This window comes from Chroicocephalus ridibundus, chromosome 5 (assembly GCF_963924245.1).
Source record: "Chroicocephalus ridibundus chromosome 5, bChrRid1.1, whole genome shotgun sequence".
In the NCBI taxonomy this organism is placed as follows: domain Eukaryota; kingdom Metazoa; phylum Chordata; class Aves; order Charadriiformes; family Laridae; genus Chroicocephalus; species Chroicocephalus ridibundus.
The window spans coordinates 9,959,811-9,984,746 of NC_086288.1; the positions used below are offsets into that span (position 1 = coordinate 9,959,811).

Below are 24,936 nucleotides of genomic sequence, written 5' to 3' on the forward strand. Positions count from 1 at the left end.
CCTGGTTAAAGTACTTAATGGAAGAGCTAAAAACTGAGCCTGGGCTTTCTCTTTTCCAATCTTGTATCACTTTTCAGTGATAGAAAATCATCGAAATATCATAATGAATATTTTTGACTACAATACACACAGAAGCACCACTATTGCCAGGAAATATGCGTTCTGAAATGCCAGTTTACCTATGATCAGGAATACTTATCGAGTATAAATAGCCAAAAGTCTACAGTGTATAGAGGATATTCTTTATAATTAAACTATTTTCAACATCATACTTAACTCCATACTACTCATTAAACCTAGCAGATCATTTTAGACAATGCTCAGAAACGCGGAGATGTATCAAAGCTTACCTTCTCATGATTTTCTATCAGGATTTCAACGACAATATTCTGAAACTTCAGGTCCATGATGGCTGCTACAGTTTCTTCCTGTGGCCTCATTAAGGTTGGTCCAAATACTACCCCTAGATTTGCCACAGTCATTAGATTCCTCTTGGCATGCTTTGAAACACTTTTTGAAAAGAATTGAAGGAAAAAACAGGAAATAGATTATGAAAAATTTCCATTACTGTTGGAAACTGCAGTCTACAAATGAAAACATTACATTTCCTTAATCTATGTTTTAGAAGTTTGTTTTGTGCAAAGTTTCTTCAAATAAAGTCTTACTGAATTCTGGAAAACAGAAAAGCCATTCTTCCACTGGCAATTTAAAAACAAAAGCAGTCTCTTACTGAACTTAAATATATAAAATGCACTTAGCCTTGGACCAGGGCAAGTGTGAAACCACCTTAAATTTGCTAACAGATCTCCACTATTCACTTTGCCAGAATTTGCAAAAAGAAAGTATAATGTTCCCTTTCTCACTTCAATCAAACCCTCAACTTCTGGCAGGACTGCTAAAGTAAATACTTATATGGCTTCATTAATGGATTAGATTTCTGCCTTTCCCGCCAAAACATACACAGCATGAGTCAAACGTCTTTTCTGCTTTTGCACGTTTGGTTCTTGGTATTGTGTATGACAGCATCAGCTCCAGCCACACTTAACTAAGGCCCTTCATAGTTAAACGAAGGTAAGGACAAGTGTTCTGACAAGGTAGGAAAGCAGGTCATAACACTTACTTCGCTAAATGTTTCACCAAAATTTCCAGCATCTCTTTGTTCTTTTCTGGGAGTTTATGGACCAAGAAGTGAACAGCACTAACTCGAGACTCAGGACTCCCACTTTCTATGGGACATAGAAACAAATAACGATCTCAAAAAATAAAAATGAAATAAAATTCACAGAAACACAAAGCTTCTCCCACCCCTGCACAGAAACATACTGCACACACTTTGCTCCACCACTTATGTATCTCCAAACATAGCAATATTGAACATATGCGCTTTGTTTTCACAAGAAATCTTGTTCTAGAATTATCAACTTATTTGCTTATTTTGTGAATTCATCTTTCAACCCACCTGCAGAAGGATGCCTTTGTTCATCTATTTTTAAAACTTGACAGATGTAGTTATTGTTTTGCTGCATTGGACTCATCTGCTTACCAATATATTGCAAGGTGAGGAGCGACATTACTGGGTGCCACAGAGCAGAACTATACTACTTTACACTTTAGCATCATTAACTGATTGTCCTCATCATTAGAATTCAGTTTTGTTGGTACTATGCAGCTAATGATACTGCATTTATGCTGCCTCATATTGGAAACTGCATGAGACAACACGTGCAGAAGATTCATATCCTTAGAAAATCTAATGACCTCTGACGACAGAGAAGAATAGTCATGCAAAAAACTTAGTGAGTGAGATTATTAATGATAAAGAGCCCTGAATAACAATGGCATCCCTCTCTAGTACAGTACTGAAATAAAGTAAAAATAAGCAAGGGGCCGTCTATTTTTTTGTGTTGAATTGAATCATTTTGGCCCATATAGGTTTCACTAGTACACAGATGAAAACAAGAATCTGTAAAAGATTAAAATAATTCCTCTTCCTATTTCTCGAACCTGTATCAAATCACAAAATTACATCTCAGTAGTGGTTACAACGAGAGGAGTGGAAGTATTTCTGTTGTATATAATAATACTTAGTACAAGGTACATAAAGAGAAAAATCTAAAACCTACTCTGAATGCAAGACGTTTTGACACCAGGACCATCCATCAGGTCCCATTTTACTCTAAGGCAACCTTGATTGTCAAAAATATTTCATATAAAATACCACCATATTTCTACAGTGCATATTGCTCCAGATTTTTCTTCTTTTTTTTTTTTTTTCTTTGCATACTGCTACAGACTTTAGGGCTGTTTTTTATTCTTTTGCAGTGAACACCCCTGCACAGATTGCAAGAAGAAAGGCTACCAAAATGCAAAACGTTTAGCTCCTAGTCAGCTAATAAAAATTCAGAAAGCCAGAAAAACATAAGCCTTCTTTACAGCAAGACTACTTTATATATATGTGAAATCACAAACTCTAATTAAAGAACGGCTAAGCAACTTAATCACAAGATACAATCAAGGCCTACATAGTTTCAGCCTACACTGATATGTATAAAGAAAAGAAAACTGAAAGGAAAACCTTTTAATTTTGGCTTTTTTCCCTGCCCCTAATAGTTTCAGAGAAAAGGATATTACTTACTATTCCCCGTGTTGTTGGTTTTTTATAGCCAACATAGGAAACAACACTGACTACCTATTTTTAACTGTACCGTAACTCAGATCTGCGATGTTGATTAGATTTCCCTCCCCACTACATAGAATCAACCCCTCTACAAAATTGTTTACTGCTTATGAACACTGTACTATTTAAAACACGTAACTTCATCTGAATTCCTTTACTGAAAGAGACTATAAAATAGAGAAAGGAAAATAAAGTGAGAAACTGCTGGCAAAACTTCATAAGTCAAGAAATTATTTTAACACTTTCCAATACGAATGGGCAGACTCACCATCTAGGTAAGTACGTTGAATTTTGTTTAAGCACTTCGCCTCTAAGATGTGATTTGGCAATGAATTTCATGGGATAATACTCATTTTGAATTTAGGACCACAACTGAACACAATCTGTAGTCCTGGAAAGTCATAACAGCAATCCGAAGAAGATAAAGCAATTGTCTCAAAGTTTATTTTAATTTTGCTTTCCACAGTTTGCCAGAAGTGCTACAGGCTGGAAAGAAAATCATCTAAATATCTGTTTGATACTTTGCCAAAAATTTTCTTACACAGTTTCCCTCCATCCTCTTCCAAAAAAATTCCGTGTACATTAGATACCATACAGCTGAACTACAAATGCTGTTGTGTCTTCTCCAAGTCTGTATTTGAACTGCCATAGTGTAATCTGGCCCACTCTTTCCTTTTTTCTACCAATATATGAGGAACATTCAAGCCAGCCTGGATACAGAGCTAACAAGGCACTGAAAACGAGGGTCAGGCAGCTGTGCTTTAAGGATTCAAATGAGACCGAATTAGTGTATTTTCTTTTACTAAGCTTCATACTCTGTATAAATGGAAGACAAAAATAATCACAGTCTAAGTAGATGTTTATCATTATATAATTAAGATACTAAGAATGAATGTTTACAATGTCTATCCAAAAGTTTCTCCATGAAAGTAAAAATTGCACTATGTTAAGTCTGTCACAAACTTGTCTGTCAATAGATATGTCATATGTGGCAAATACTAGAACTGAACACTAGTTAAAACCTACGTATTTTAAAAAAATATATTATTTCTTATTCCTGTATTTTTACTGGATTGAAGAATTTTTCTGAAATTGCAATTGCAGCGTGCTCCTAAAGCCACAACAGTACTATAAGAAAAGATTTCTATTTGAACTACAGTCATATATTTACTGGCAGGAACGATGAATTCTCCATGCAACTCATATGTCATCAGTGGCTCTGGAAGGCTTCTGTAAAACAAGGATGACATAACAAATTTATCTATACTCTGTTCTATCTGTACTTACACTAAGCATGAAACCTTTTCAACATTCAGTAGTATAATCCTCACACTGGAGGCAACCATTGTTACGGCAGCCCTTGAATTCAACGATTTCCAGCACGAATGGACAATTTGGTATTATCAGGAAAATAAAACTAAATGCATTCATTCACCTTCCATGAGCTGAAGTGATGCCTCCAGTCTATCATAAGGCACCTTTCCAAATTACAACAGTGAGACTGTTTCTCAGATGAAGATGGTATACATATACTATGTAATTACTTCTTTAGGGTTTTTAAAATACAAAAAAAATCACAAGTCAGTGTCTTACTGGGAAGAAATAAAGGTCCTAAAACAGTAAGTTTGCTGAACAGTAGCCATCCACAAATCAAAATTCTAAAGCATTTCAAATGGAAAAATTGAAATTTAAAACCTTAGTCATCAATGAAAAATGCACTGAATAATGGAAAGCAGAGTTAAAACATCAAATTAAAACCTCCTTTTATTAAGCTGACTTTACTGATGCTTATGAAATATTGGAGTAAACACTCAGATGGGAAATACCATAGGTGGGAAATATTTTATCATGTGCACTTTTTTTCTTTTTTTTTTTCATTCTTTCCTACACTCCATAAGAGAGACTTTTATCTTGATAGTCATTCTTCAGTATTCTTTGACAGTGGTTGCAGTAATACTTCATTTACTAAAAACAGCAGATTAGCAGATTAAAAAATGCTGTATTTGTGTTACACTATGAGAGATACACAAAAGTTCTATGTTCTTAGGCAATTTAATAAAATATGTTGATCAGGAATTGGCCAAGCCATTTGAACACAGAACACACCTAAAATTCTTACTTTTAACACTCAAAATATTATTACTATTGCACGTAGAACATCACAGCCAAGGCCAGAAGAAAAAGAGGAAAATATTAAAAACTTCATAACCTTTTCCCTTTTCATTCTACCACATTAAAACACAAAAAGGCAAAAAACTCTTTTAACAATCTTAGCTGACTTTCAGTAATGACTCTCAGCAAGTTCACTAACAATTCCAGTTCTGAACCATCAGTGAAATGCTTATGTATCTAACACAAAAATGTTTTGGGACTTGTCTCATATGAGCATAAGTATTAGCGTTGTCAAATTATTTTGCTTCTACCAAGACAAGTAACAAACATGGTATTTGCACAAAATAGAACTCGTATTCCAAAATAGAGGAAAAGGAAGTAATGTAGCTTAACACACTGCATAGGAGAATCAGAATACAGAATGCCTAGTCTAAAAAATAAATAAATAAATGAAAAAGGCTTACCGCAGGTATTGCTTCATAGCACTAGTAATTGTCTTCACTTCCCAATCTACAGAGTTTTCCAGGTCAACTTCATTGCAGGTTTTTGCATCTAGAAAATAACCAGAAAGAGATGAGGGACATGAAAAAAGGGAATGCTAAATCAGTATGCCCTACACGAACAGCAGTTGAATTTCATCATTATGTATGTGCTCATATGAAAGTAGAAGCAATATGTTCTTCTTACTATTAGTTAATACTAAGAAGATTCAATATCCAAACCTCTTTATAAATTCTATTTCCATATTTTTTTAAAGTATTTACTGCTTTTTTTCTTTAATGAAGGATTAAAAATCACTTTCATGTAAAAAGATCTCTATAGCAATTGATATTTTCACACCCTTTAATTAAACAGAAAGATGCACACAAACACAGAAAGATGTAAAAAAACAGTTTAGAAAAAAACACCCACTAAGCATAACTTATATTTCCCTCTTTTCTTTTGTTATTTAAAATGCAAGCACCCCTTTTTGAATTCTTCCCATAGATTTACTTGCAAACCGTTAATTTGGACTGCTGACGAAAATGGCCAAAGTGCAGTCCTTACTCTGTGAATACCTTTAAGAGTTGCTTCAAAAGTAGAAACAGGATTCTTCTCTACCAGTAAGTTTCCTCTACAAGACGGTCTGAATGCTTCCCTTACTTGATCAGTTTTAGCCAAAGGGAAAAAATACTCACTTGCTTGACCGTTTGTCAGGTTCACAGAACTCCAGCCACCTTTTACCAGGTTAGTTGGTAGAGTCTTACAACACGACAGATCAAATTGAGCGGTCATATGTCTGAACGACCCATGAGGTGAAAGATTTTTTGACAGAACGTAGAAAACAACACAGCACACTGGAACGTTTTGCAACCAAAAAACCCCTTTTGGCCTCAAAACAGGAAGCAATAGCTAATTGACACAAGAAGATCACATGTATATGGCCAAACTAGCCCAACGTATTTGGTAACTTCAAGTGCTTGAGCTTCTGTTATTGTTACCGCTTCAGGTTTCCATCAGTCACCACACTAAACTACAGCAGTAGCTGACACAGATTACGTGTTGACCAGTTCATACAATTCAGAATTCATTTGTTACTTTGCTTGTCAGACAAATGACAGACACATTTAAAAAAAATCAAATTAGGATCCCTGATTAAAGGTGCAGTCCTTTTACTGGGACTAAATAATTCTGTTCTGAAGGCTGTGCCAAGCAATTATTTCTGTAACTGAATATTCTCCCTCATTACATCAATTATTTAAATCTCATTTTAAAATACAAGTCAGATAACATTTTCAACCAAATTGTTACTAGCCAACCACCACCCAAAATACTCGGGATTGTCTCAGGAAAAAGTTTCTTTTTTCCTCTTTTTAGCATGCTAATAGTTTCTGTGTTCAGATTCTCTTTTTTGAGAAGAAAACCTTTCTACAGAATTAATTAAATAAAAACTGCCATGGCATCAGAAACTAGCAAAATCTATGGGGATTTTGTTACTAAACCACTACATAATATCCAGTTTTTAAATAACTGCTTCATAATCATCAACCTCCTTTTTACAGTCAAAGGATGCACACTCAGTTACGTGAAATTTGTTGATGAACTTGGGGAGGAAAATAACAAGCATCTGAATTTCAAAGCAAGTCTCTTAAAATATAAAATAGAAGGTATTGATGAAATATGTCATTATCTCTTGGGAAAAATAAAAAATAAAACCCAACAAAATCTGGCCCTGCTGCCAACCCCAAACAATCCCTAATTTAGCTGTAGAAAACATCAGGACTTAAAGACGTTTTATTCACTTTTGGTTAGACATTTGCCCTACATCGCTCTGTGCCCCACCACCCCATATACTTGACTGTTCCCACTCCATTTTTCCCTCTACTTCAAACATCCCAGGGCATTATATGAACTGGAACTTCAACCGGGATTTCAAAAATGACTCTACCAGTTTTCATGCTACTTGTTCACATAGCAGCCACTGTGCACTGAATGGCAACTTTACGCATACAAAAATAACCGTGCACATTTATGGAACAGCTTTTGACAGATCAGCTCTAAATTTTATGCAAATCTTTCTGACAATAACGGAGCTAGAGTTTATAAAAACAGTCCGGTTCACTAAGTTAGGTTAGGAGGAGACTTGCTCTGCTTTCATATGCAGTATGCCCACTGTAGAAGTGTATGCACACTGTCATTTACTGTATATAAAATAATAAGGAATTCAGTGTAATTGTTTTGAAAGCTGCTGGTTTTGAGAAGGCAGAGGTACCTGGAAGTTTTCTTCTACAACATGTAATGTTTGGCATTTTTCACGCCAGGCAGTATCAGAAATCAAAACTGAACTCATCAGTAGAAGCTCCAAGTCCTTAGCAGTCACTTCACCATGAGCAAGGGTCTGTATGAAAGCTGACCTATATAGTAGTTTGCATGAAATCTGTGTAGGCAGCTTGTATGAAATGAGCCACATCAGATCTATTACGTAGATCATAGATAAAACAGGAATTGGTCCTTGACGCATTTCAAGAACTGAGCCTCCTGACAGCTGACAATGCGCTCTGAATTGCTTATCACAGATTCCCGTAACGTTGGAAATCCTAACTCTGTATCCCTGTTTACAATGAGATAGCAGATTAATTTAACATTTTCCCTTGAAATGTAACAAGTTTTTTCCTTACCAAATGCCTCACTTAAATTTAGACAAGATTAATGCTGCAAAATAGATCACCATAGCACAATGCTAGTTACAAGTAACTTCAAGGACTTTTCTTTTAAAGCAGAATTGTATATACAATTGTTAATTGCTGAGCCTCGTTTTACAGAAGATTTAATTTCACCAGATTTTTACATTGGAGATGAATATTTGTGCATTCACAGTATTAGAAAAGCATCTGTTGGTGTCTCATACTCTCTTGACTGTCCATGTACTTTCCCAAATTTTATAGAAAATATTCTGGAAAAGATACAAAACTACATGCTATTACGTCCCTGGTTACCATTTGGAAGACTTTTTTTTTTTGCACTTTGGGCCTTTCAGACTGTGAACCTCATGGTCAATGATAGGTGGCTTAAAATACTTTGAAATCTTATCAAACATTTTAAAATACAGAAAGTTAATATGAGGTTTCTATGATTCTGAAAAGATCTTTCATATAAAAGGGTATCTAAGAGTATACCCAGAGACAAAGGATTAAAGATTAATCAGTCATTTTAAATTCTCTGTACCACTGTATATCAAAAAGAAACCCTCTTTATTCTTCTCTGAGGACAGACAGATAAAGAGCACAGATAGGATCGCTTTCAACAAATCATCAGAAAAAGAGCACCTGCTTGCACCCTAACTTTTTTCTGTTCGGTATTTTGGCTTGTCTTGATACCCCTGTATTCTTCCTACTTCAAATAAATATACGAATCTTGGGAATGACAAAAAATGTTTCTAATTTAAAAAAAAAATAACTAAAAGCAGATGCTGGAATCCCCAGTAAACTCTTCCAGCTGCTACCGAACCACTGGCAACTTGAGTCTATTTAATTTGGATACCACTAATGGCAAAGAGGAAAATTTGCCTGCCAGACCTGCACGCCCAAGCTAAGCCAGTAAGTCCAAAACTAAATAACATCTTACAATATCAAATGCATTTAATCGAGACTCTCTGAGTGATAACATATCACTCTTCCTATGATCAACGGCTGAAGATGGTTATTGTTTATTGAGGCTTACTCCAACACAGATAAACAATCATGAGAATCTGTTACAGATCAGTCATTTTTATTAATCCCAGTTCGTATTTCCAAAAAGAGTCTTTTGCTACAATACTTTAAAGACACAGGCAGTTTTATGTGCACTAATGGAGGGAACTTCAGGGTGCTGTTAATATTGATTAAAGTAAGATATAATAAATTAATATTTAGCAAGGTCATTATGACAGATTGATATGACATGCAGGTCCTCAAGCCTGATGTCTTATCATTTCTGAAGAGACAGCCTGTTTAAAAAAAATAAAGGAAGGAAAAGAAAAAGTCTTACAGGTGGCACTGAACTGACAGCAGCATATAATATAAAAGCGCTTTGTCATTCACATAATGTCTGGGGTAATGAAATGAATTCACTTTCTGGCTTCCTCCAGTTTGCAGTGCCAAAGAACACTGTGTTATCAGCACAGATGGAGCATGCATGGTTCTGGAGAAGAGCCTGGTGCAAACTGCAAACAAGCTTCTTTGCATACCAATGAATCCCTGAGAATCAGACCTTTGCTGTCAAGTGACAGGTTTGGAAGCTTTATAAAAATGAACTAATCCCAGTGGTCTTGTCTGACTGCGTGTACTGTCAGTGCTCAGGACAAGAAATTGGGAAACACGACACATCTTGCAGTCATGGCTACTACTTTGGTGAGAGATATCAGGCAGATGAGAGATTTCGTTCAGGTGCCAATACTTCTTTTTTTTGTTCCCCAGGGACGGCAGAGTGGCAAGAGAACTACAGTCACTGGGACTAAAGATGCATCAAAATTTCCAGAATGAAAAGGGGGGGGGGGGGAAGTTTCTGAGAATAATTTTATGAATCAAAAAATCTTAAAAAGCTACACATGGCTAACTAGGTATAAGAGAGTCTAAGACATTACCCACATATAAGAGCCATACTACTAAGTTTATAAAAACAAATCCTTTCTCCATCTGTCTCCCGCTTTGGCGGATAGTTATTATTAATACATATATCATATTCCTCCTCTTAAACCAAAGAGCTCTTTGCCAGTAGGCTTAAACGAAATGTTTTTTAACATTTAAGCCAGTAGGCTTAAATAAGACTAAATGTCTTATTTTGCACAGTGATTAACTAAAAGACATGCATGGGCGTGTACACCTGTACATCTTCGACGATGGAGAAGAAAGGTGGAAACTTCAAACAATGAAGCAATAAGTTTCAAACTTTCTTGAATTTGGTATTTTGAATTTTCTGATCAGATCCTTCAACTTAGGCTGCTTTAATCCCACTTACATCAACCTTGCACAAAGCCCATGGTTTGCTCCTACATGTCCCACAGCAGTAATCTTAGTTTATTCCTACCAACTGATCTTCATCTTGCTAAACCAGGGGAACTTAAAATGATACAGGGATTATTTACATGGAGTAAAGCAAACTGGATTTGGCCCATAAAAAGAACAACTACAGGCAGATACTTTTTGGCAGTAAAACAACATGAAATAAAACATTGAAAAAAATGATTGTAAAATAGAGGCATACCCATCAACAAACTCAGAAGTCTCTGGACCTTTGAACTCACCCCCACAACTCTGTACAGTCCTTGGTCATTTATACCTATTATGCAAAAGGAGACAAGAAAAAAAAAAGAAAGGCAGAAGATCAACCACAGTCAAATTGAGCATTAAAACTTTTCCCCAGGCAACAAATTCTCCTCAAAGACAGACAGACATAGTATTAACACAGCCATGTGAACAATATTATAAATAAAGTATTAATAAAGAATCCTTTTGTTTTTCTGTGGTTTTAAGATAAATTCATGTTATGTTTTGATAAAGCTTTCACGTAGCTCCACTTTAGAAATTGGGAGTAAAAGCAAACAGGGACAAACCTTTGTTTGAAAAAAATAAAAATCACTGGCTGTTTTCAGATTTTTTTAAATCAGCGTTCACATTCTAATAACACAAGAACTGAAGCAACAAGTGCTAAATTAAGATTTCTTTAATAAATGTAATTTTGCTTTGTTTGGATAAAACAAAGAAAAACTTGAGCCTATTGCCACTCCTCAAAACCAATGATTTTTCAAGTTTCTAAATGCTTTTCATGTAAGATATGAGGCTTCATTCCAACACGCTGTGGTGCACATACTAGTTACATACAGAGGCACCACCACAGGTTACTGACGTTGGTACTTCTGGTTTTGTTCGGGATGAATAGAGTAGCCATAACTGACATAATATTTTCAGTTCCCTGCTCTTATTTCATGTGGACACTGGACCACTCTCCTGTTATCCCTCTGTGCTCTTCCGTCCTCTCACACACATTCACATCTCTATCCCTCTTCTTCCTCCGCTTCCTTTTGCCTTTCTTCACCATGCCCAGTTTTATCCCTAGGAAAGTAAAACTACGAATATAGATCGAAGGAAAATGGGAGGGAGAGAAGGGGCAGGGAAGGAAAAGGGCAAAATAAGGTATGTCTTTGTCTGTTGCATTGTTTCAGAGCCTATATAGTAGGAGGCAAAATATTACAGTCTTGAAGCTGACACAGATGTTTGAGACCATATAATAAGCAGCCATCTACAAACACCACCATACTCTACCTCTGTATTCACACTGGCCTGGAAGAGTAGAAATGCCACAAACATACCTGTGTTTCTACTCCAAGGAAATCTTTTCAAATAACAGATTATGTGGTATTCTTATTCAAAATATCCTTCAACAAAGGAAGACTTGTGGAGAATTCCCAGTTTCAGTACCAAACCGTTCCAACACAGAGAAGGAAAATTAAAACCGGTCATATGAGAAAAAGTTCCTTCCCAAATAAATATTAGATGAAGTATGTAAAAATCATTAGCCGTTTAATGAATTACTGTCAGACACAACCATAATACACAGCAATAATTCTCAATACGGTGGACAGAACTTTGCATTTTCTACCTCCTCCTCCTGCCTAGCCTTGCTACGTCCTTTCCTTCTTCTCTCACCCCCTTCCTCTTCCTCACACAGTCTGTGGCCTTCTCAGCCATCCCAGATCCTTGAGAGCCTGCTGAATTCCTCCCCATTAGCACTCAGAGGGAGCTGACAGGCTACGGCAGCAGCAGCTACTTCTCTCGGTTGCTCCACCTGGGCAAAACTGGCCCTTTTCTTTCCCCAGGATGCAGGCACCGCTGTAATGATGCTGAGTCTTAAGCCAGGTGTCATGATCAGAGCTGGCTCAAATTAACAGAATAAGCCAGATCTCCATTATTTTATCTGTGGTCATCAAAAAACACCACTCTGGAGTATGCTCACAGTTTAGCTGTGCGCCAAAGAAAGAACTACAAAACCAGCTATGTGGCCACAATACTGTTCCTCTCAAAATATGACGTTATCAACCCAACCAAGTAAGTTTTGCAATGATCCTCAGAGCAACAGTGTGATAGCATGCTATACGCCACTTAAAGACTGCCAACAATAATAAAAAAAACCCACCATAGTCCTTGATTCACTCCAAACAAGGATGCACTAGGAATCTGTCCTGAGAGCAGCAATTATTTTTTACTTCAAATTTCTCAGACGTGGCCAGGAAAATGCTGGTATAAAACTAACACCAAGCTTTTTAACACTTTGCCAAAATGCATCACATTTTTTTTATACAATGTCCTCCACTACTTTCAGTACCAAAGAACAAGCCTTCTGCATCATATGCAAGAAGCTAAAAAATGGAAGAAATACTGTCACAGTCAAATACAGCTCAGCTTTTGCTTATCTCAGAAGTTGTTTCGTGACTTCCTGTGCTTTTAACTTTAGGGGGAAACCAGACTGTGCTGACCCCAAACATACATTTACGGGCTTAAAAATAATTAAGGTCAAACCACAGAAACTACTGCTCAATATTAAAATAGGCATGATATGCAAAAGTCTCTGAAGTTATGACAGTATTGAAACTAAGACAATCCTCCAGCAATAATCATGAGTCTGTGATAGCAATTATCAGATAATTGATCAGTTTCAAATTCATCAACCTAAAAAAAGCACAGCTAATTGCCAGCAGACATCGAGAAGTGCAAAGAGGAATTAATATTTCAACATAGTTTTAAATGATACCTTTAAACATACCTTTAAATGATGTTTTATTTAAAGTATACAAACCTGGCTTGAAACGGTACTATTTCTGATTTAATCTGCACATTTCAGATCTTCAGCAGATCCAAGACTGATAATGCTTGGCATTTACAGAACACAATTGACAAGATGACTCATTGCAAGGAATAGCTTACCACTAAAATGTTGAAGGGTTCAGACACTGTGTCTGCCGGCTCAACCAGTCACTATTGGCAACTTTGAGCGGTAAAGCCCCGCAGCATGATTTCCTTCATATTTACATTATCTCAAGATGTTTGGCTGTCTGATACCGGAATTTGGCACAGGTACGCAATTTGTGAAACACGCTTAGAAAAATAAGGTATTTTAAGTAAAATAGTAATTTATACTGTTGTAAGCAAGGTATGTAGGCAAGTTTACTTTGTGGCTGGCATTGTACGTGTGGCTGACACAGACGTATAATATAGCTGAAAATACAACTTTTTATATCAAACCCCATAGTACAGAAACAGCCATACAAGTGACACTCTAAATGCGAGGTAATGCCAGATTTTTTTTGTTACATGAAAAGGTTTTCTACTTTTCCTCACCATCTTTTCTCTCTCATGAGCAGACAGACTGGACAGACAGCTCAATGCTGCCATCTCTCTCTGCAGCTCAGATTAGCATCTCTGGTAAATTCTAAAATCAAGACAAACACTGCTCTGGCGAACACTTACCTACCACATCCTCACAGAAGGTACAACCAACTACTTGCACACAAACACAGGTACAGAGTCTTTACTACTGGAGCAAATAGCTCTTTGATGTTTCTGTAAACTTTCACCCCGGTGTATTATTCTTAGTACAGAATTATAAATAAAATACTCCAAACAGAATCCCAAAATGTTCTCGCAGAGACAAAACACAGGATCACATCCAAGCAGCACCGTGCTCACTACATGAGAGACAGGCTGCATGTCTCTATGCCTCAGTGTCTCCTACCAGGTAAAGCACAGCCAATGTCTTACGAGTCAACACTGAACCAGAAGCCTACATGCATTTTAACGAAGACACTGCCTTTGATTCTTCTGTTCATTCAGAGCAAATAATTTCCTTCTTGGCATTATAAAAGGGAACGTAACTGAGAAAAAATTATCCAGCCATTGACAAGTTTATGTTCAATATCCCTGTTATGCTCTTCTCCCTCTGAATACCAGACTTTTTCTGCTATGACATGACAAGACTATTCTCAGTTTCCACCCACACTAGACTGTCCTCTCTTTCCACCCACGCCAACCTCACACCCATTATGATTAAAAGAGATAAAAACATGGCACACAAGCACGGTCTCTGAAGAGGCATCTGTCCTGTTTTCTTCTGCCGAGCATAACTTGCCTTTGATGTTTTATCATTAAAGTAAAATAATCAAGTAAAAATTGTTTAACAGAACAAGGATAGGTACAAAATCTGCAGCCTGAAAGACGGATTTTCTTCATCATACGACTATTTGGCCAAACCCTTCGAAGCAAACAACTGAATGTTCTCCTAGCCCTCCATTTGTTTAGCTCAGCAGACATCAGCAGAAGGTCCTGCAGCTTCTGCAGAAAACAGAAACTGATGCTTTAGAAATGCTTCAGTTAGTCTCATGAATGAAGTCAGGATTCTGTTTGTTAGGCTTTTTTTTTTTTTTTTTAATGCAGTTGATGTTAAGTTCGGAATCGGTAAACAGAAAATCATCAACAACTGCTTGAAATGCAATGGATGAATCAGGTTCCTTGAAACAGAGCTAGGTGGATTGCTGAGTTCCTGGAAGGTAGTACCTCACCTAAACCCATTCTTGAAACCCTGGGAAAATAAATACTTCTTGAACACTGATTTTTTTTTTTTTTAAAGTACTCCTCAAAGCAAAATTAATAGATAAAAGTAATTTTCATTGGTAGTAATTACCACAAAGCCCTATATTGACTGCAGGTCTTACAAAGGCTGTGTGCAAGGGACAATAAAGCTGCAAGGTCTCCAAAGACAGGAAATAGTGCAGCTAAATTTGGTAACTTTAATTCTCTACCAAGTATGTTTCAAGGCAGATCACATAGTGGGGACACATACTTCTGACCCATGCAAACTTATCGTCTGTCTTGAATAATTATATTAGGTGGGGTTACACATACGTTTTGCACCTTCTTACATGCCCCTAAATCAAGGCATAAAGGACAGAGTGAACCACCACTCAGCTTAACCTATCCACACATGGCCATGAGAAGAAACTCCCATATCTAACACATTTTTTCCAAACAGCCACTTCATGAAGAAAGTTTTCACACTTTTTTCACATATGTTCTTGTTTCACTTTCCTTGCAGGGTATCAAAGAAAGAAAGAAAGAAAATAAAAGACTACTGGAAGAAAACTATTTGAACACATCTATAGATAATAAACCAAAATATAGTGTGCTCCACACTGCTTACAGTAAGCATGATTGATAAGGTATTGTAAGGTAGAATCACAGAATCATAGAATCGTCTTGGTTGGAAATGACCTTTCAGATTGAGTCCACCTATCAACCTAACACTGCCAAAACCACCACTAAACCTAAGCACCACATCTACTTGTCTTTTAAATACCTCCAGGGTTGGTGACTCAACCACTGCCCTGGGCAGCCTGTTCCAATGTTGGACAACCCTTTAGGTGAAGACATTTTTCCTAATATCCAAACTAAACCTCCACCGGTGCAACTTGAGGCTGTTTCCTCTTGTCCTATCACCTGTTACTTGGGAGAAGAGACTGACCCCCACCTCTCTACAACCTCCTTTCAAGTAGTTGTAGAGAGCAATAAGGTCTCCCCTCAGCCTCCTTTTCTCCAGGCTAAACAACCTCAGCTCCCTCAGCCATGCCTCATAAGACTTATTCTCCAGACCTCTCACCAGCTCCGTTGCCCCTCTCTGGACTCACTCCAGCACCTCAATGTCTTCCTTCTAGCGAGGGGCCCAAAACTGGACACAGTACTTGAGGTGCAGCCTCACCAGTGCCGAGTACAGGGGGATGATCACTTCCCTAGTCCTGCTGGCCACACTATTTCTGATACAAGCCAGGATGCTGTTGGCCTTCTTGGCCACCAGGGCTGGTGGCTCATATTCAGCTGTCTCTCAACCAACACCCCCAGGTCGTTTTCCACCTGGCAGCTCTCCAGCCACTCTTGCCCAAGCCTGTAACACTGCATGGGCTTGTTGTGACCCAAGTGCAAGACCCAGCACTTGGCTTTGTTGAACCTCATACCATTGGCCTCGGCCCATTGATCCAGGCTGGGGGAACACCACTTGTGCCAGGCTGCCAACTGGATTTCACTCCATTCACCACAACATTTTGGGCCCCGCCATCCAGCCCAGTGAAGTGCACACCTGTCCAAGCCATGAGCAGCCAGTTTCACCAGGAGAATGCAGTGGTAAACAGTGTCAAAGGCTTTACTAAAGTTGAGGTACTAGGTAACTAGTTACTGTGCTGGAGACCAAAACCACCACACAGTACCCTTTTCATAAAATCTGCCTCACCCAGTGCAAAGAGAAGATACAGTCTATATTAAAGCAGGGTTTTGCAGTGAAAGCAACTTATCTGTAGGATGCCAGCTTTGTCTGCAGTGTTTCCCAGAGGAAATACTCAGACTGTAAATACCAGTAACTGAAATTTTAAAGTGATGAGACAGGCAAACCTTATTTGAAAAATATTCCAAAGAACAGAATGAACAAAAATAACACCAGACAGAATACAGTCTAATCTGGAATAACATCTTTAATGCATCAGACAGGAATGATACAAAAAAGTCCAAGAGAAAAAAGATTTCAGATACTTCTTGCTGTTTAAATGCTAAACTCTTAGTAACACAATGTCTGCTTGGTCTTACTAATGACATTGTACAGTAAGTGCATACATGGAAGACACTGCTTTTAAGTAAGACCCTGCATTGACAGGAAGTGTGACCAACCCACTCTTCTCTTCACCTATCTTATTTAAGCTGTACTGTGACACAAAGAAAGATATTCTGCCCTGTGCAATGCTAAATCTCTAGGAAAAAAGATACAATTCCTGAAAAACTGTAAATCTCCCCCTTTGGGAGGAGGAAGGAAGGTCAACAATTTAGGAGACAAAATTCACACAGAAAAATTTCAACATCTCTTTTAACAAACTAAGAAACACACCATAACGATTACCTATTTTCATCTCTTCACCTCTTTTTTAAAAAAAAACACAAGCAAACAATACCATACACAACACAGTGAGGCTCAGAGCGGCTGGTTCACCTCCCACTGCAGCACGTCCATACTAGGACTGTTGTCTCCTCACATGGCAGTAGTATCCAGTGCCCAAGTTACACAGGGTCTGTGACACAGAGCCTCTCCACAATCACAATCCCAGCTACCTCTTGAATACTGTTTGCATACTGACCTTTCTATTCTGTCTCCAATTTCGGAGGCACAGCCACGAGTACATGCAATAGTAAGCCTGACAGCATCCTTGCCTCTTGTGCAAGACTAATTCCACCAGAAGTACTTCAATACTTTTTGTTATTCATTTGCCTGCTCAGCTCCTGTTCTTCCACCTTAAGTGACTAAACAGAAAATCTCCATTCAAAGTCCACAAATGGAATACCAAAATCAATTAGTCTGTTCCAACAGCAAAGCAAAGGTACAGGAATTGCCTACACAGCACGGGTTTTCTTCCTCAGCTGTTGCACACAAACATCGGCTTTCTTTATTGAGAGAGATGCTATTACCCTCTTCTGAGCACTTCTCGAAAACACATTTCTTGAGAGAAAGCCATATATAAAAGGCTGGGACTGGACAGAAGGAAGGCTCCAGCCCTGGTCAGTGTTATCAGTGCGATATCTACCAGGTTAAGTCTTTCCCAGAGATCTACAGAAGACCAGATCACACGGGCCTTCTTTGAAGAGCAGACCAGCTGCTCCACCCCCTCCACAAACAGGTTGGGTTTATCATTACCTCGTGTTTCAACAGCACTGATGCACTTTTTGATGATGGTGAACCCTATCTTATCCAATTGTGCACCTGCAAGGAAAAAAAAAGTTTGAAAAGTTTTAAAGCACCATTACAATTATGTCTTTCACTGAAAAATAACACTGGACTTAATCACATAGCTAGTACTTCTCAGGCAAAACTCTAAATATTCTGAAATGGGAACACTTCATCACTTTTTCTAAAGAAATTCCCCTTTTCTCCTTCACAACCCCGCCTAGCCAAAGTAAAAGCTCATTCTGATGGTAGTGGCTTCACTGAATCTGTTCACAGCAGCAGCCTTTGAAGAATGGGATCTCTGATTAGGTACATATGTTGGCAGATGCAAAATGGAGCTTAACAATACTTACTGCAACATCGACAACATCTGAGAGAGTTAACCAAATGGCACAAGGAAGTACTTATGATGAAAAAACATAATCATCAGCAGCAGGGCTTTTACTAAGTCCTACCCTAAGCCAAATAAATTCCCACACTAAAGATACAGGACACATGTATATCATTTCACAGCAGTTAATGATCTGACTACATAAAAGCAGATGCATTAACAGGACAACAGCTGAGATCCAGCATTCCTTTGTTGTTCCTATCTTACCCTTTTTCTTCACATCAAAACTTAATTTTAAAGCTTATATTGCAAAACTGCCCTTCCCCCAAACATCTGGCCTTCTTGCTCCTGGGGACCTGGTCTCGCACCACAAAAATAAAAATCTGCAGGAAAGCTTCTATTAATAATACCAAGATATAGTTTTAACCAGCAATTTAATAAAAATTTTAAAAAGCAAGCATTAATTGCCTGATAATGCAAGAAGAATAACTGCTTTCGCTCATATACTTTGCTAACAGAAGAAAGCTAATGTTGTTTAAAGAAAGACATTTCTTTTGCTTCCATACTACAGTTTACATTTTAAATACATGCATTTTGCTGATCTTTATGTTCAGCTGTGATTGCTTTTAAAACCATACTTATGCATTCTAACTGATGTGTATACACAATCTGGATTAAGAAATTGTGATGCATTTACATACAAATTAACCCCTTTTTGAGTCAATGAAGTAAATTGGCAAAACCAGACTGTTTCTCTAGCTTATGTCCAGTCCTACAATTCTTACGTATGTGCTAAACTGCATTACTGTGAGAATCCATTAATTACAAAATCCACAAAAGTATATTCAGAACTCAAGATTAAAAATAAAATATTTAATTATGTTGGATCCATAGAAAAGCATTCACCTTTGCCTTTCTCAACTGTAAAATGTTAATAAAAATCAGCTTTAATAGTAATTCAAATACTTACTTCCCTCTCGTTTTGCATCTGCTCTATTCAAATTGATGAACAGCTAAAGCAACGAGTAAAAAGACATAAATTATTTTAAAGACCTTTATGAAACCAGAAGCAAGACACCCCCAATCTTACTGCCCAGTAGGCACAAATGCAGCTGTTTACAGCTAGAACATATCACCTCTAACTACAACAGCTCTAGCAGCAGGACCAGAGCTCTGTGCCCCCTCAGAAAGCAGATAATCGCACTTTTTAAGGAGTGAAATTTTTAAAAAATTCTCAACAAATACAGTTCCTTGGGGAGCAGAACAATGTTAGTTATAGCCACTGAAATTAACTGTGATTTATGTGCTCCATGTTCCTGTGTTTCTCTGCAGGTTCATTTCCCACAGTTCAAGTTCACTTAAATCATTGTGAACTCCTTTGATGAATCCTGGGAATTATGTCCCCCCTCAGCATTACCAGAAGTTGTAAGCTTATTGGAGAGTCCAGCTCAGACAACATGTAATGGTAATAAACGCTTCTATAGATGAAACAAGATTTTTATGACAGTGATGTCAATAAAACCTATTGCTAAAATCCCCAGTAGCCAACTACTGGGGACAGACACATGATTGTGTCATTGAATAGAAAACCCCATTATTTTTGGCCCACAAAACCAAGACCAATATAATATTTACGACTGTAAGAACAATCTGCAGTGTCTTTCAATTCTGCAGTTCAGACCCATTTCCTGATGTGAACCAGAAATTAAGCAAATTCAAGTACAACCTTGTTGCCACTGACACAGATTTTTTTTATCTAGTTTTATAATAATAATAACAACAACAATAATAATACCACCACCATATATCTAACTCACGTAAGTCTTGCCACTGGAATGCAGTATGTCAGCATAAGGCTAAGTGGACGTGCTTATAGTAGACATTTTCTAGAATACCAATATCATCATTGTGATGGGAAGCCATTTATAAAAATCAATGCTGTCTTACAACGAAAAATACCTCATATCAGCATTAAGAGTTATCTACGCTAAGCTTTACCAATTTTGTCTCCTGAGCTTTATTTCACTTTTATTCTTTTTTCACTGAATATATCATTTTGCAAACGACATCATCCCAGTTTATTAAAGTATAAATGGGATTAGGAAGTAGGGGGTGAGAGAATTTCTCCATTACGCTATAAGTGAACATAAGAAAACGTCACTTACAGCTTCTTTTCCATCCAAGGCTTCCATCCACAGCTTTCTGTCCTCCTCAGAAAATGCCTGCATGGTCACAGGAACTCCAGGCCTGCAAAAGTACCAACCACATAGAGTAACCGCATCCACCAACAACTAAAGCACTGCCTTGTCAAATTCTACTTCCAACTACAAGCAAAAGCCCATTGCTCTAGAAGTAAGGGTTGGCTTTTTTTCTTCATTTCTGAACACTGCTCAACCTTAAATTAATAGGTATAGAACTGATACACACAGTAGGAAATAGGGAAGGATAAGGAGGAAAAGCGAAATGAGTGTAATCTGCAAACTATTTATTTGAAATTCATTGTTGATAGCTTGTTGATTCCAACACTTGCTGCGAGTTACTGTTTTGCGAATTCTAAATAAACTTGCTCTTGCGTTGCTCTGCTAATACATAAAAAATGGCTTTTGTCACCTTATTTGACGCGTAGTCTTCAGCTTAAGAGCAGTGACAATGATCACAGTTTTCCAGTAAATGTCTCAAAAATAATCAAGACCTTATACAGTATCTCAGTACAAAACTCCATTATTGTAACTTTCCTAAAAGGCAAGGATGGACAACTGTGGGACGTAGGGATTAGTGAGATTAACATAAATCTACCTTTGTGTTTATATAATTGGAAACTAAAAGGAGTAATCATGTGGTTCAGCACAGTCTACAAAGCAAAGAGAGTTAAAAGCAGACCAGGTTATTTGGGTAATTATTTTTCTGCCAATTAAAAAAAAAGTTGTTATATTCAGCCTGCCAATACTTTTGGCAAATTTGTAAATTTGATTATATAGAGATGGATAGAAACAGAGAATTAATTCATAACATTCTCTCCCTCTGTCCCTCTTTTCTACTGAATCAATCTTCAAGTAGCAAAATAGCTGTAGGGGAAAATGCTATCCGGAAACAACAGCACAGAGAAAACCACCACAAATCCCACTTTTACTTAAAGCTGTAACAGTCCATATTTTTGAAACTAGAGACATTTATAGTTCGTTTTCACCTTGACACAAATTTTATCAAACCACACAATTTAACTGCAGCATAGAACTCTACAGGTACAAATAACCTCCTGCTCAAAATCTCTTTTCAGCAACATGTGAGGACAAGGCACGCACACACCCTCTAGCAATCTAAACTCAGGAGATCCAACTATAACTTTGGAAAATGGCAGCAATCAAGCAAGTCGTTCTCTTTTGATTAGTGAAAGCAAGGAGACTATTAAGCCATAAACATGGAATCTCTTACTATTCTCAGTGATAGACATTGAGCTCTTGGAGTGGGCAAGGGAAGCCTTGCCTCAATTTCTGCAACTAATAACCTTTATGACTAAAAGAAGCTGGTACTGGTATTAGTAATAAAAGTAAGCAACAGCTTCTCTAGACATACCAGCTTTTTTCAATGCAAACTGGTCTGCTAGTAGCACAGAGCTGCAGCCATCAGAAACATGCAAACTTAACCACTCGGTAGCAAAAAATACCCTAAGTAATTAGCTAAATTAACCAAAAAATCTCACATGCTGATTTTTTTTTTCTTCTCTACTTTCTTTTACTAGTTAAAACTAAACCAAAATGAGTTACTTTTACGCAGGGCAAACTTTCCTTCTTTTCACTAAAATTATTAACTGTCAAGTCATCAAAGAGTATCACCTAGACGCAATATGCCAAAGTCAGTATATGCTGCATGAAATGTAATTTATTTGTCTTCAAATTGAAGTCAAAAGAGATAAAGCCTTCCCTCCTCCTTGCTCTGTATTGGTAAAATTAAAATATAAGTAGTATTTCAGAAGGATAATGCTCTTTATCAATAGAAAGTATTCTTCCTACCCCAAAAGACCTCTGCAATCTCTTTAAGATTTAAATTTCTCTACATTTTCCACTAGTCACCTCCACTAAACATGGTGGAGTACTAGAAACAAAGTAAACATCACTTTCCAGAGATTTAGCTAGGATCCGAGCACCCTCAGAGCTTATAGTCATAAGCATGCGGATTTAAAGAAAAAAGAATTCACCTCGGCTTTCTTTTTAAAAGAAAAATCTGTAAATATTCAGCTAGCTCCAAACTACGCTCAAGTTGCGCACAAGGCTGAGTGTTTGCTACTAAAAAGTCCTTCCTAAAATTTTACAATCTTGCCTCCTTCCACAGCACAGGAACAAAGAAAACCCCATGGCCAGCTGTCAATCTGTATGTTATTTTTTAACTTGGACAAGCCGAGGGATAAGTGTGTCCTGAACTGATACCAAGGAAACAGCTAATGGCCTGCAGCACAGAACTAATCTCCATGGGAACATCTCAGTACTACACACATATATTATTAAAAGAAAAATGTCTGATATCAAGGTCACAGTGGACCAGTTGTGTCTATTATATCTGGACAGAAAGATGGATTAGAATTTTCCCTCTTTTCCCAGAAAAGAGAATGAAAAATTGTTGTGCAGGATCAAGGAAACACTGCTCTCCATCCATCTCTGTTTAACTCGATACCCTATTGAGCAGAGATGACACACAGAGGCGGGCGGACTGACCATTTCTCATGGTACTTTTTTAGCAACTTTATCAGGCACAGTTTGAAACCCGTTATTAACACTGACCAAAACACTGACCCAAGAGGAGCTGATGTCAAGACTTTAAAATCACTACTCCCTCTCCTACTGTTGGGACACAGTGTTAGAAGAGGTAAGCCATATCCCCTGCCCTCAAATCAAAAATGCAAGTTCAAACCACGCGGTAAGACTTGTGACAAACGCCACCCGAGCTGTAAATGGTATCCTGCCATCTGCCATATGTGCTGGAAGTTTTCAGATACAGTGGTAGTTTCACATTCCTTTACGCATTGCTTGTTACAGACATGGGCATGCCACGGGCAGGCCAGCCTGACTGGCCACGCAAGCTAGCCGCAGCCTCCCACCTAAGACTGTGCACGTGCACATGTTCCTTATCACAGACATATTTGCTGAGCCAACAATCATAGGACAGAGGGGCCTGGCAGCATTGGTCACACCGCATTTAAAGTGAAGGGCACTATGAATCTAATGAGAGAAAAACCCCAAAAACCTATAAAGCTTGAAGACATGCTTCCTGATAAATTAGAATGTCATTAATTGGTATAAAGAGCAATTGTATTGGTTAAAAACAGCTCAGAAGGTCTGGATGCAAAAACTCAGCAACACTCCACTAATTTATATCTAGCGTTTAATGCGAGATATGGTCCCGTTCTGCACAGATACAATCTGCACCAAAAGAAGGTGGTGTTCCCCCAACTGTATTTATTTGCAGTATCCTATTTAGTCGGATTCTCTCACCTTTATAAATGAAGGAAGACTACAGTGCTGACAAGAAGCAATATTTATAATCTTTTAAGATCCTTTTAGTGAAATAAGTAAGCAATTCTCCTCTTTTGAAATAAAGTGATAAAATGGTGGTGTTTCAAAAAGGCAGCAGCAACAATATTGAGGATGCACTGGATGATTACACCAGCCACAAAAAGCCTCAAAATCCCAGTGATTTTATTTTCAATCCGAGAAGCAAGTATAAACCCTCAGCGACACGTCACTTTGGAAAGCAGGCTTGTGATACAACATGGTCATGACTGTACGAATTATTACCGTGATCATAGTCTTTCACTATAGTTGCATGTACTTCAATTTAAGCCACGGTTCTTCACAATGATAACAGCAATTCATTTCTCTAACTTTTCCTGTGTTTTTCTTTTACGTGAGTTTATACGTCTACATTTCAGTTTAGATCCTCCCTGCTTCTGCTACATGCTTGCCTGCTCCTCCAGTGACTATTTCCCATTGCCAGTCTCAATGAGGGTTGAAAAAATAAGAAGAAAACACAACAGTAATATTAACTAGTACTTACAAAGAGTCCTCTCTAGCACGTTTCATGAGCTTACCTGTCCGAAGCTTCTAAGTCAAAACAGAATCGCCTGTCTATGGTATCTGTATTTCTTTTGGTACAATACGTAAGGACGAAGAGTTCCTCATCACCCTGTCAAAAGAAAGTTTTTATCTGCTTGACACAGTAATTGAAAGCTTCAGTAAGCTGGCTACAGAAACCAAGTAAGGTAAATTCACATTAAAATAATGGCAAAAGCTATACTGAAAACTGACACTTGCAAAAGAATTCGCTCATGGTTGCCATTCAGGTCTCTGCACGATAGCACATAAATTCCATGGTAATTTTTGGGACATAAATGCAAAAACATTGAGTTCATTTTAGCTGGTACTTTACAGCATGACACAGTACCACAGTAATTTAACAAAGATATTTTGCTATAAAGATTTTGCAGGTAACAACATAAGCACACAATGAGTGTAAGAGTCTTCTCCTATTTTATGTCAGACAGCAATTTCCTGTAGTAAAG

At 37.7% G+C, this 24,936-nt stretch overlaps 1 protein-coding gene across 4 annotated transcripts in view; it reads right to left on the reverse strand.

Annotated features, from left to right (window-relative positions):
* ARHGAP10 (Rho GTPase activating protein 10) overlaps positions 1-24,936 on the reverse strand; it is a 152,379-nt gene that overhangs the window by 54,243 nt on the left and 73,200 nt on the right. For all 4 annotated transcript variants that reach the window (XR_010071134.1, XR_010071133.1, XM_063335375.1 and 1 more), the window contains exons 10-18: positions 24,466-24,560; positions 20,549-20,630; positions 19,354-19,396; positions 18,023-18,088; positions 10,511-10,585; positions 5,254-5,341; positions 3,849-3,907; positions 1,121-1,226; positions 351-510 (exon numbers count right to left, since the gene is read on the reverse strand). Coding sequence is in view for 2 of the 4 variants with exons in the window: in XM_063335375.1 (XP_063191445.1) it covers positions 351-510; positions 1,121-1,226; positions 3,849-3,907; positions 5,254-5,341; positions 10,511-10,585; positions 18,023-18,088; positions 19,354-19,396; positions 20,549-20,630; positions 24,466-24,560 (774 nt within the window). In the remaining 2 variants the exon portion in view is untranslated. The remainder of the gene's footprint in view (positions 1-350; positions 511-1,120; positions 1,227-3,848; positions 3,908-5,253; positions 5,342-10,510; positions 10,586-18,022; positions 18,089-19,353; positions 19,397-20,548; positions 20,631-24,465; positions 24,561-24,936) is intronic.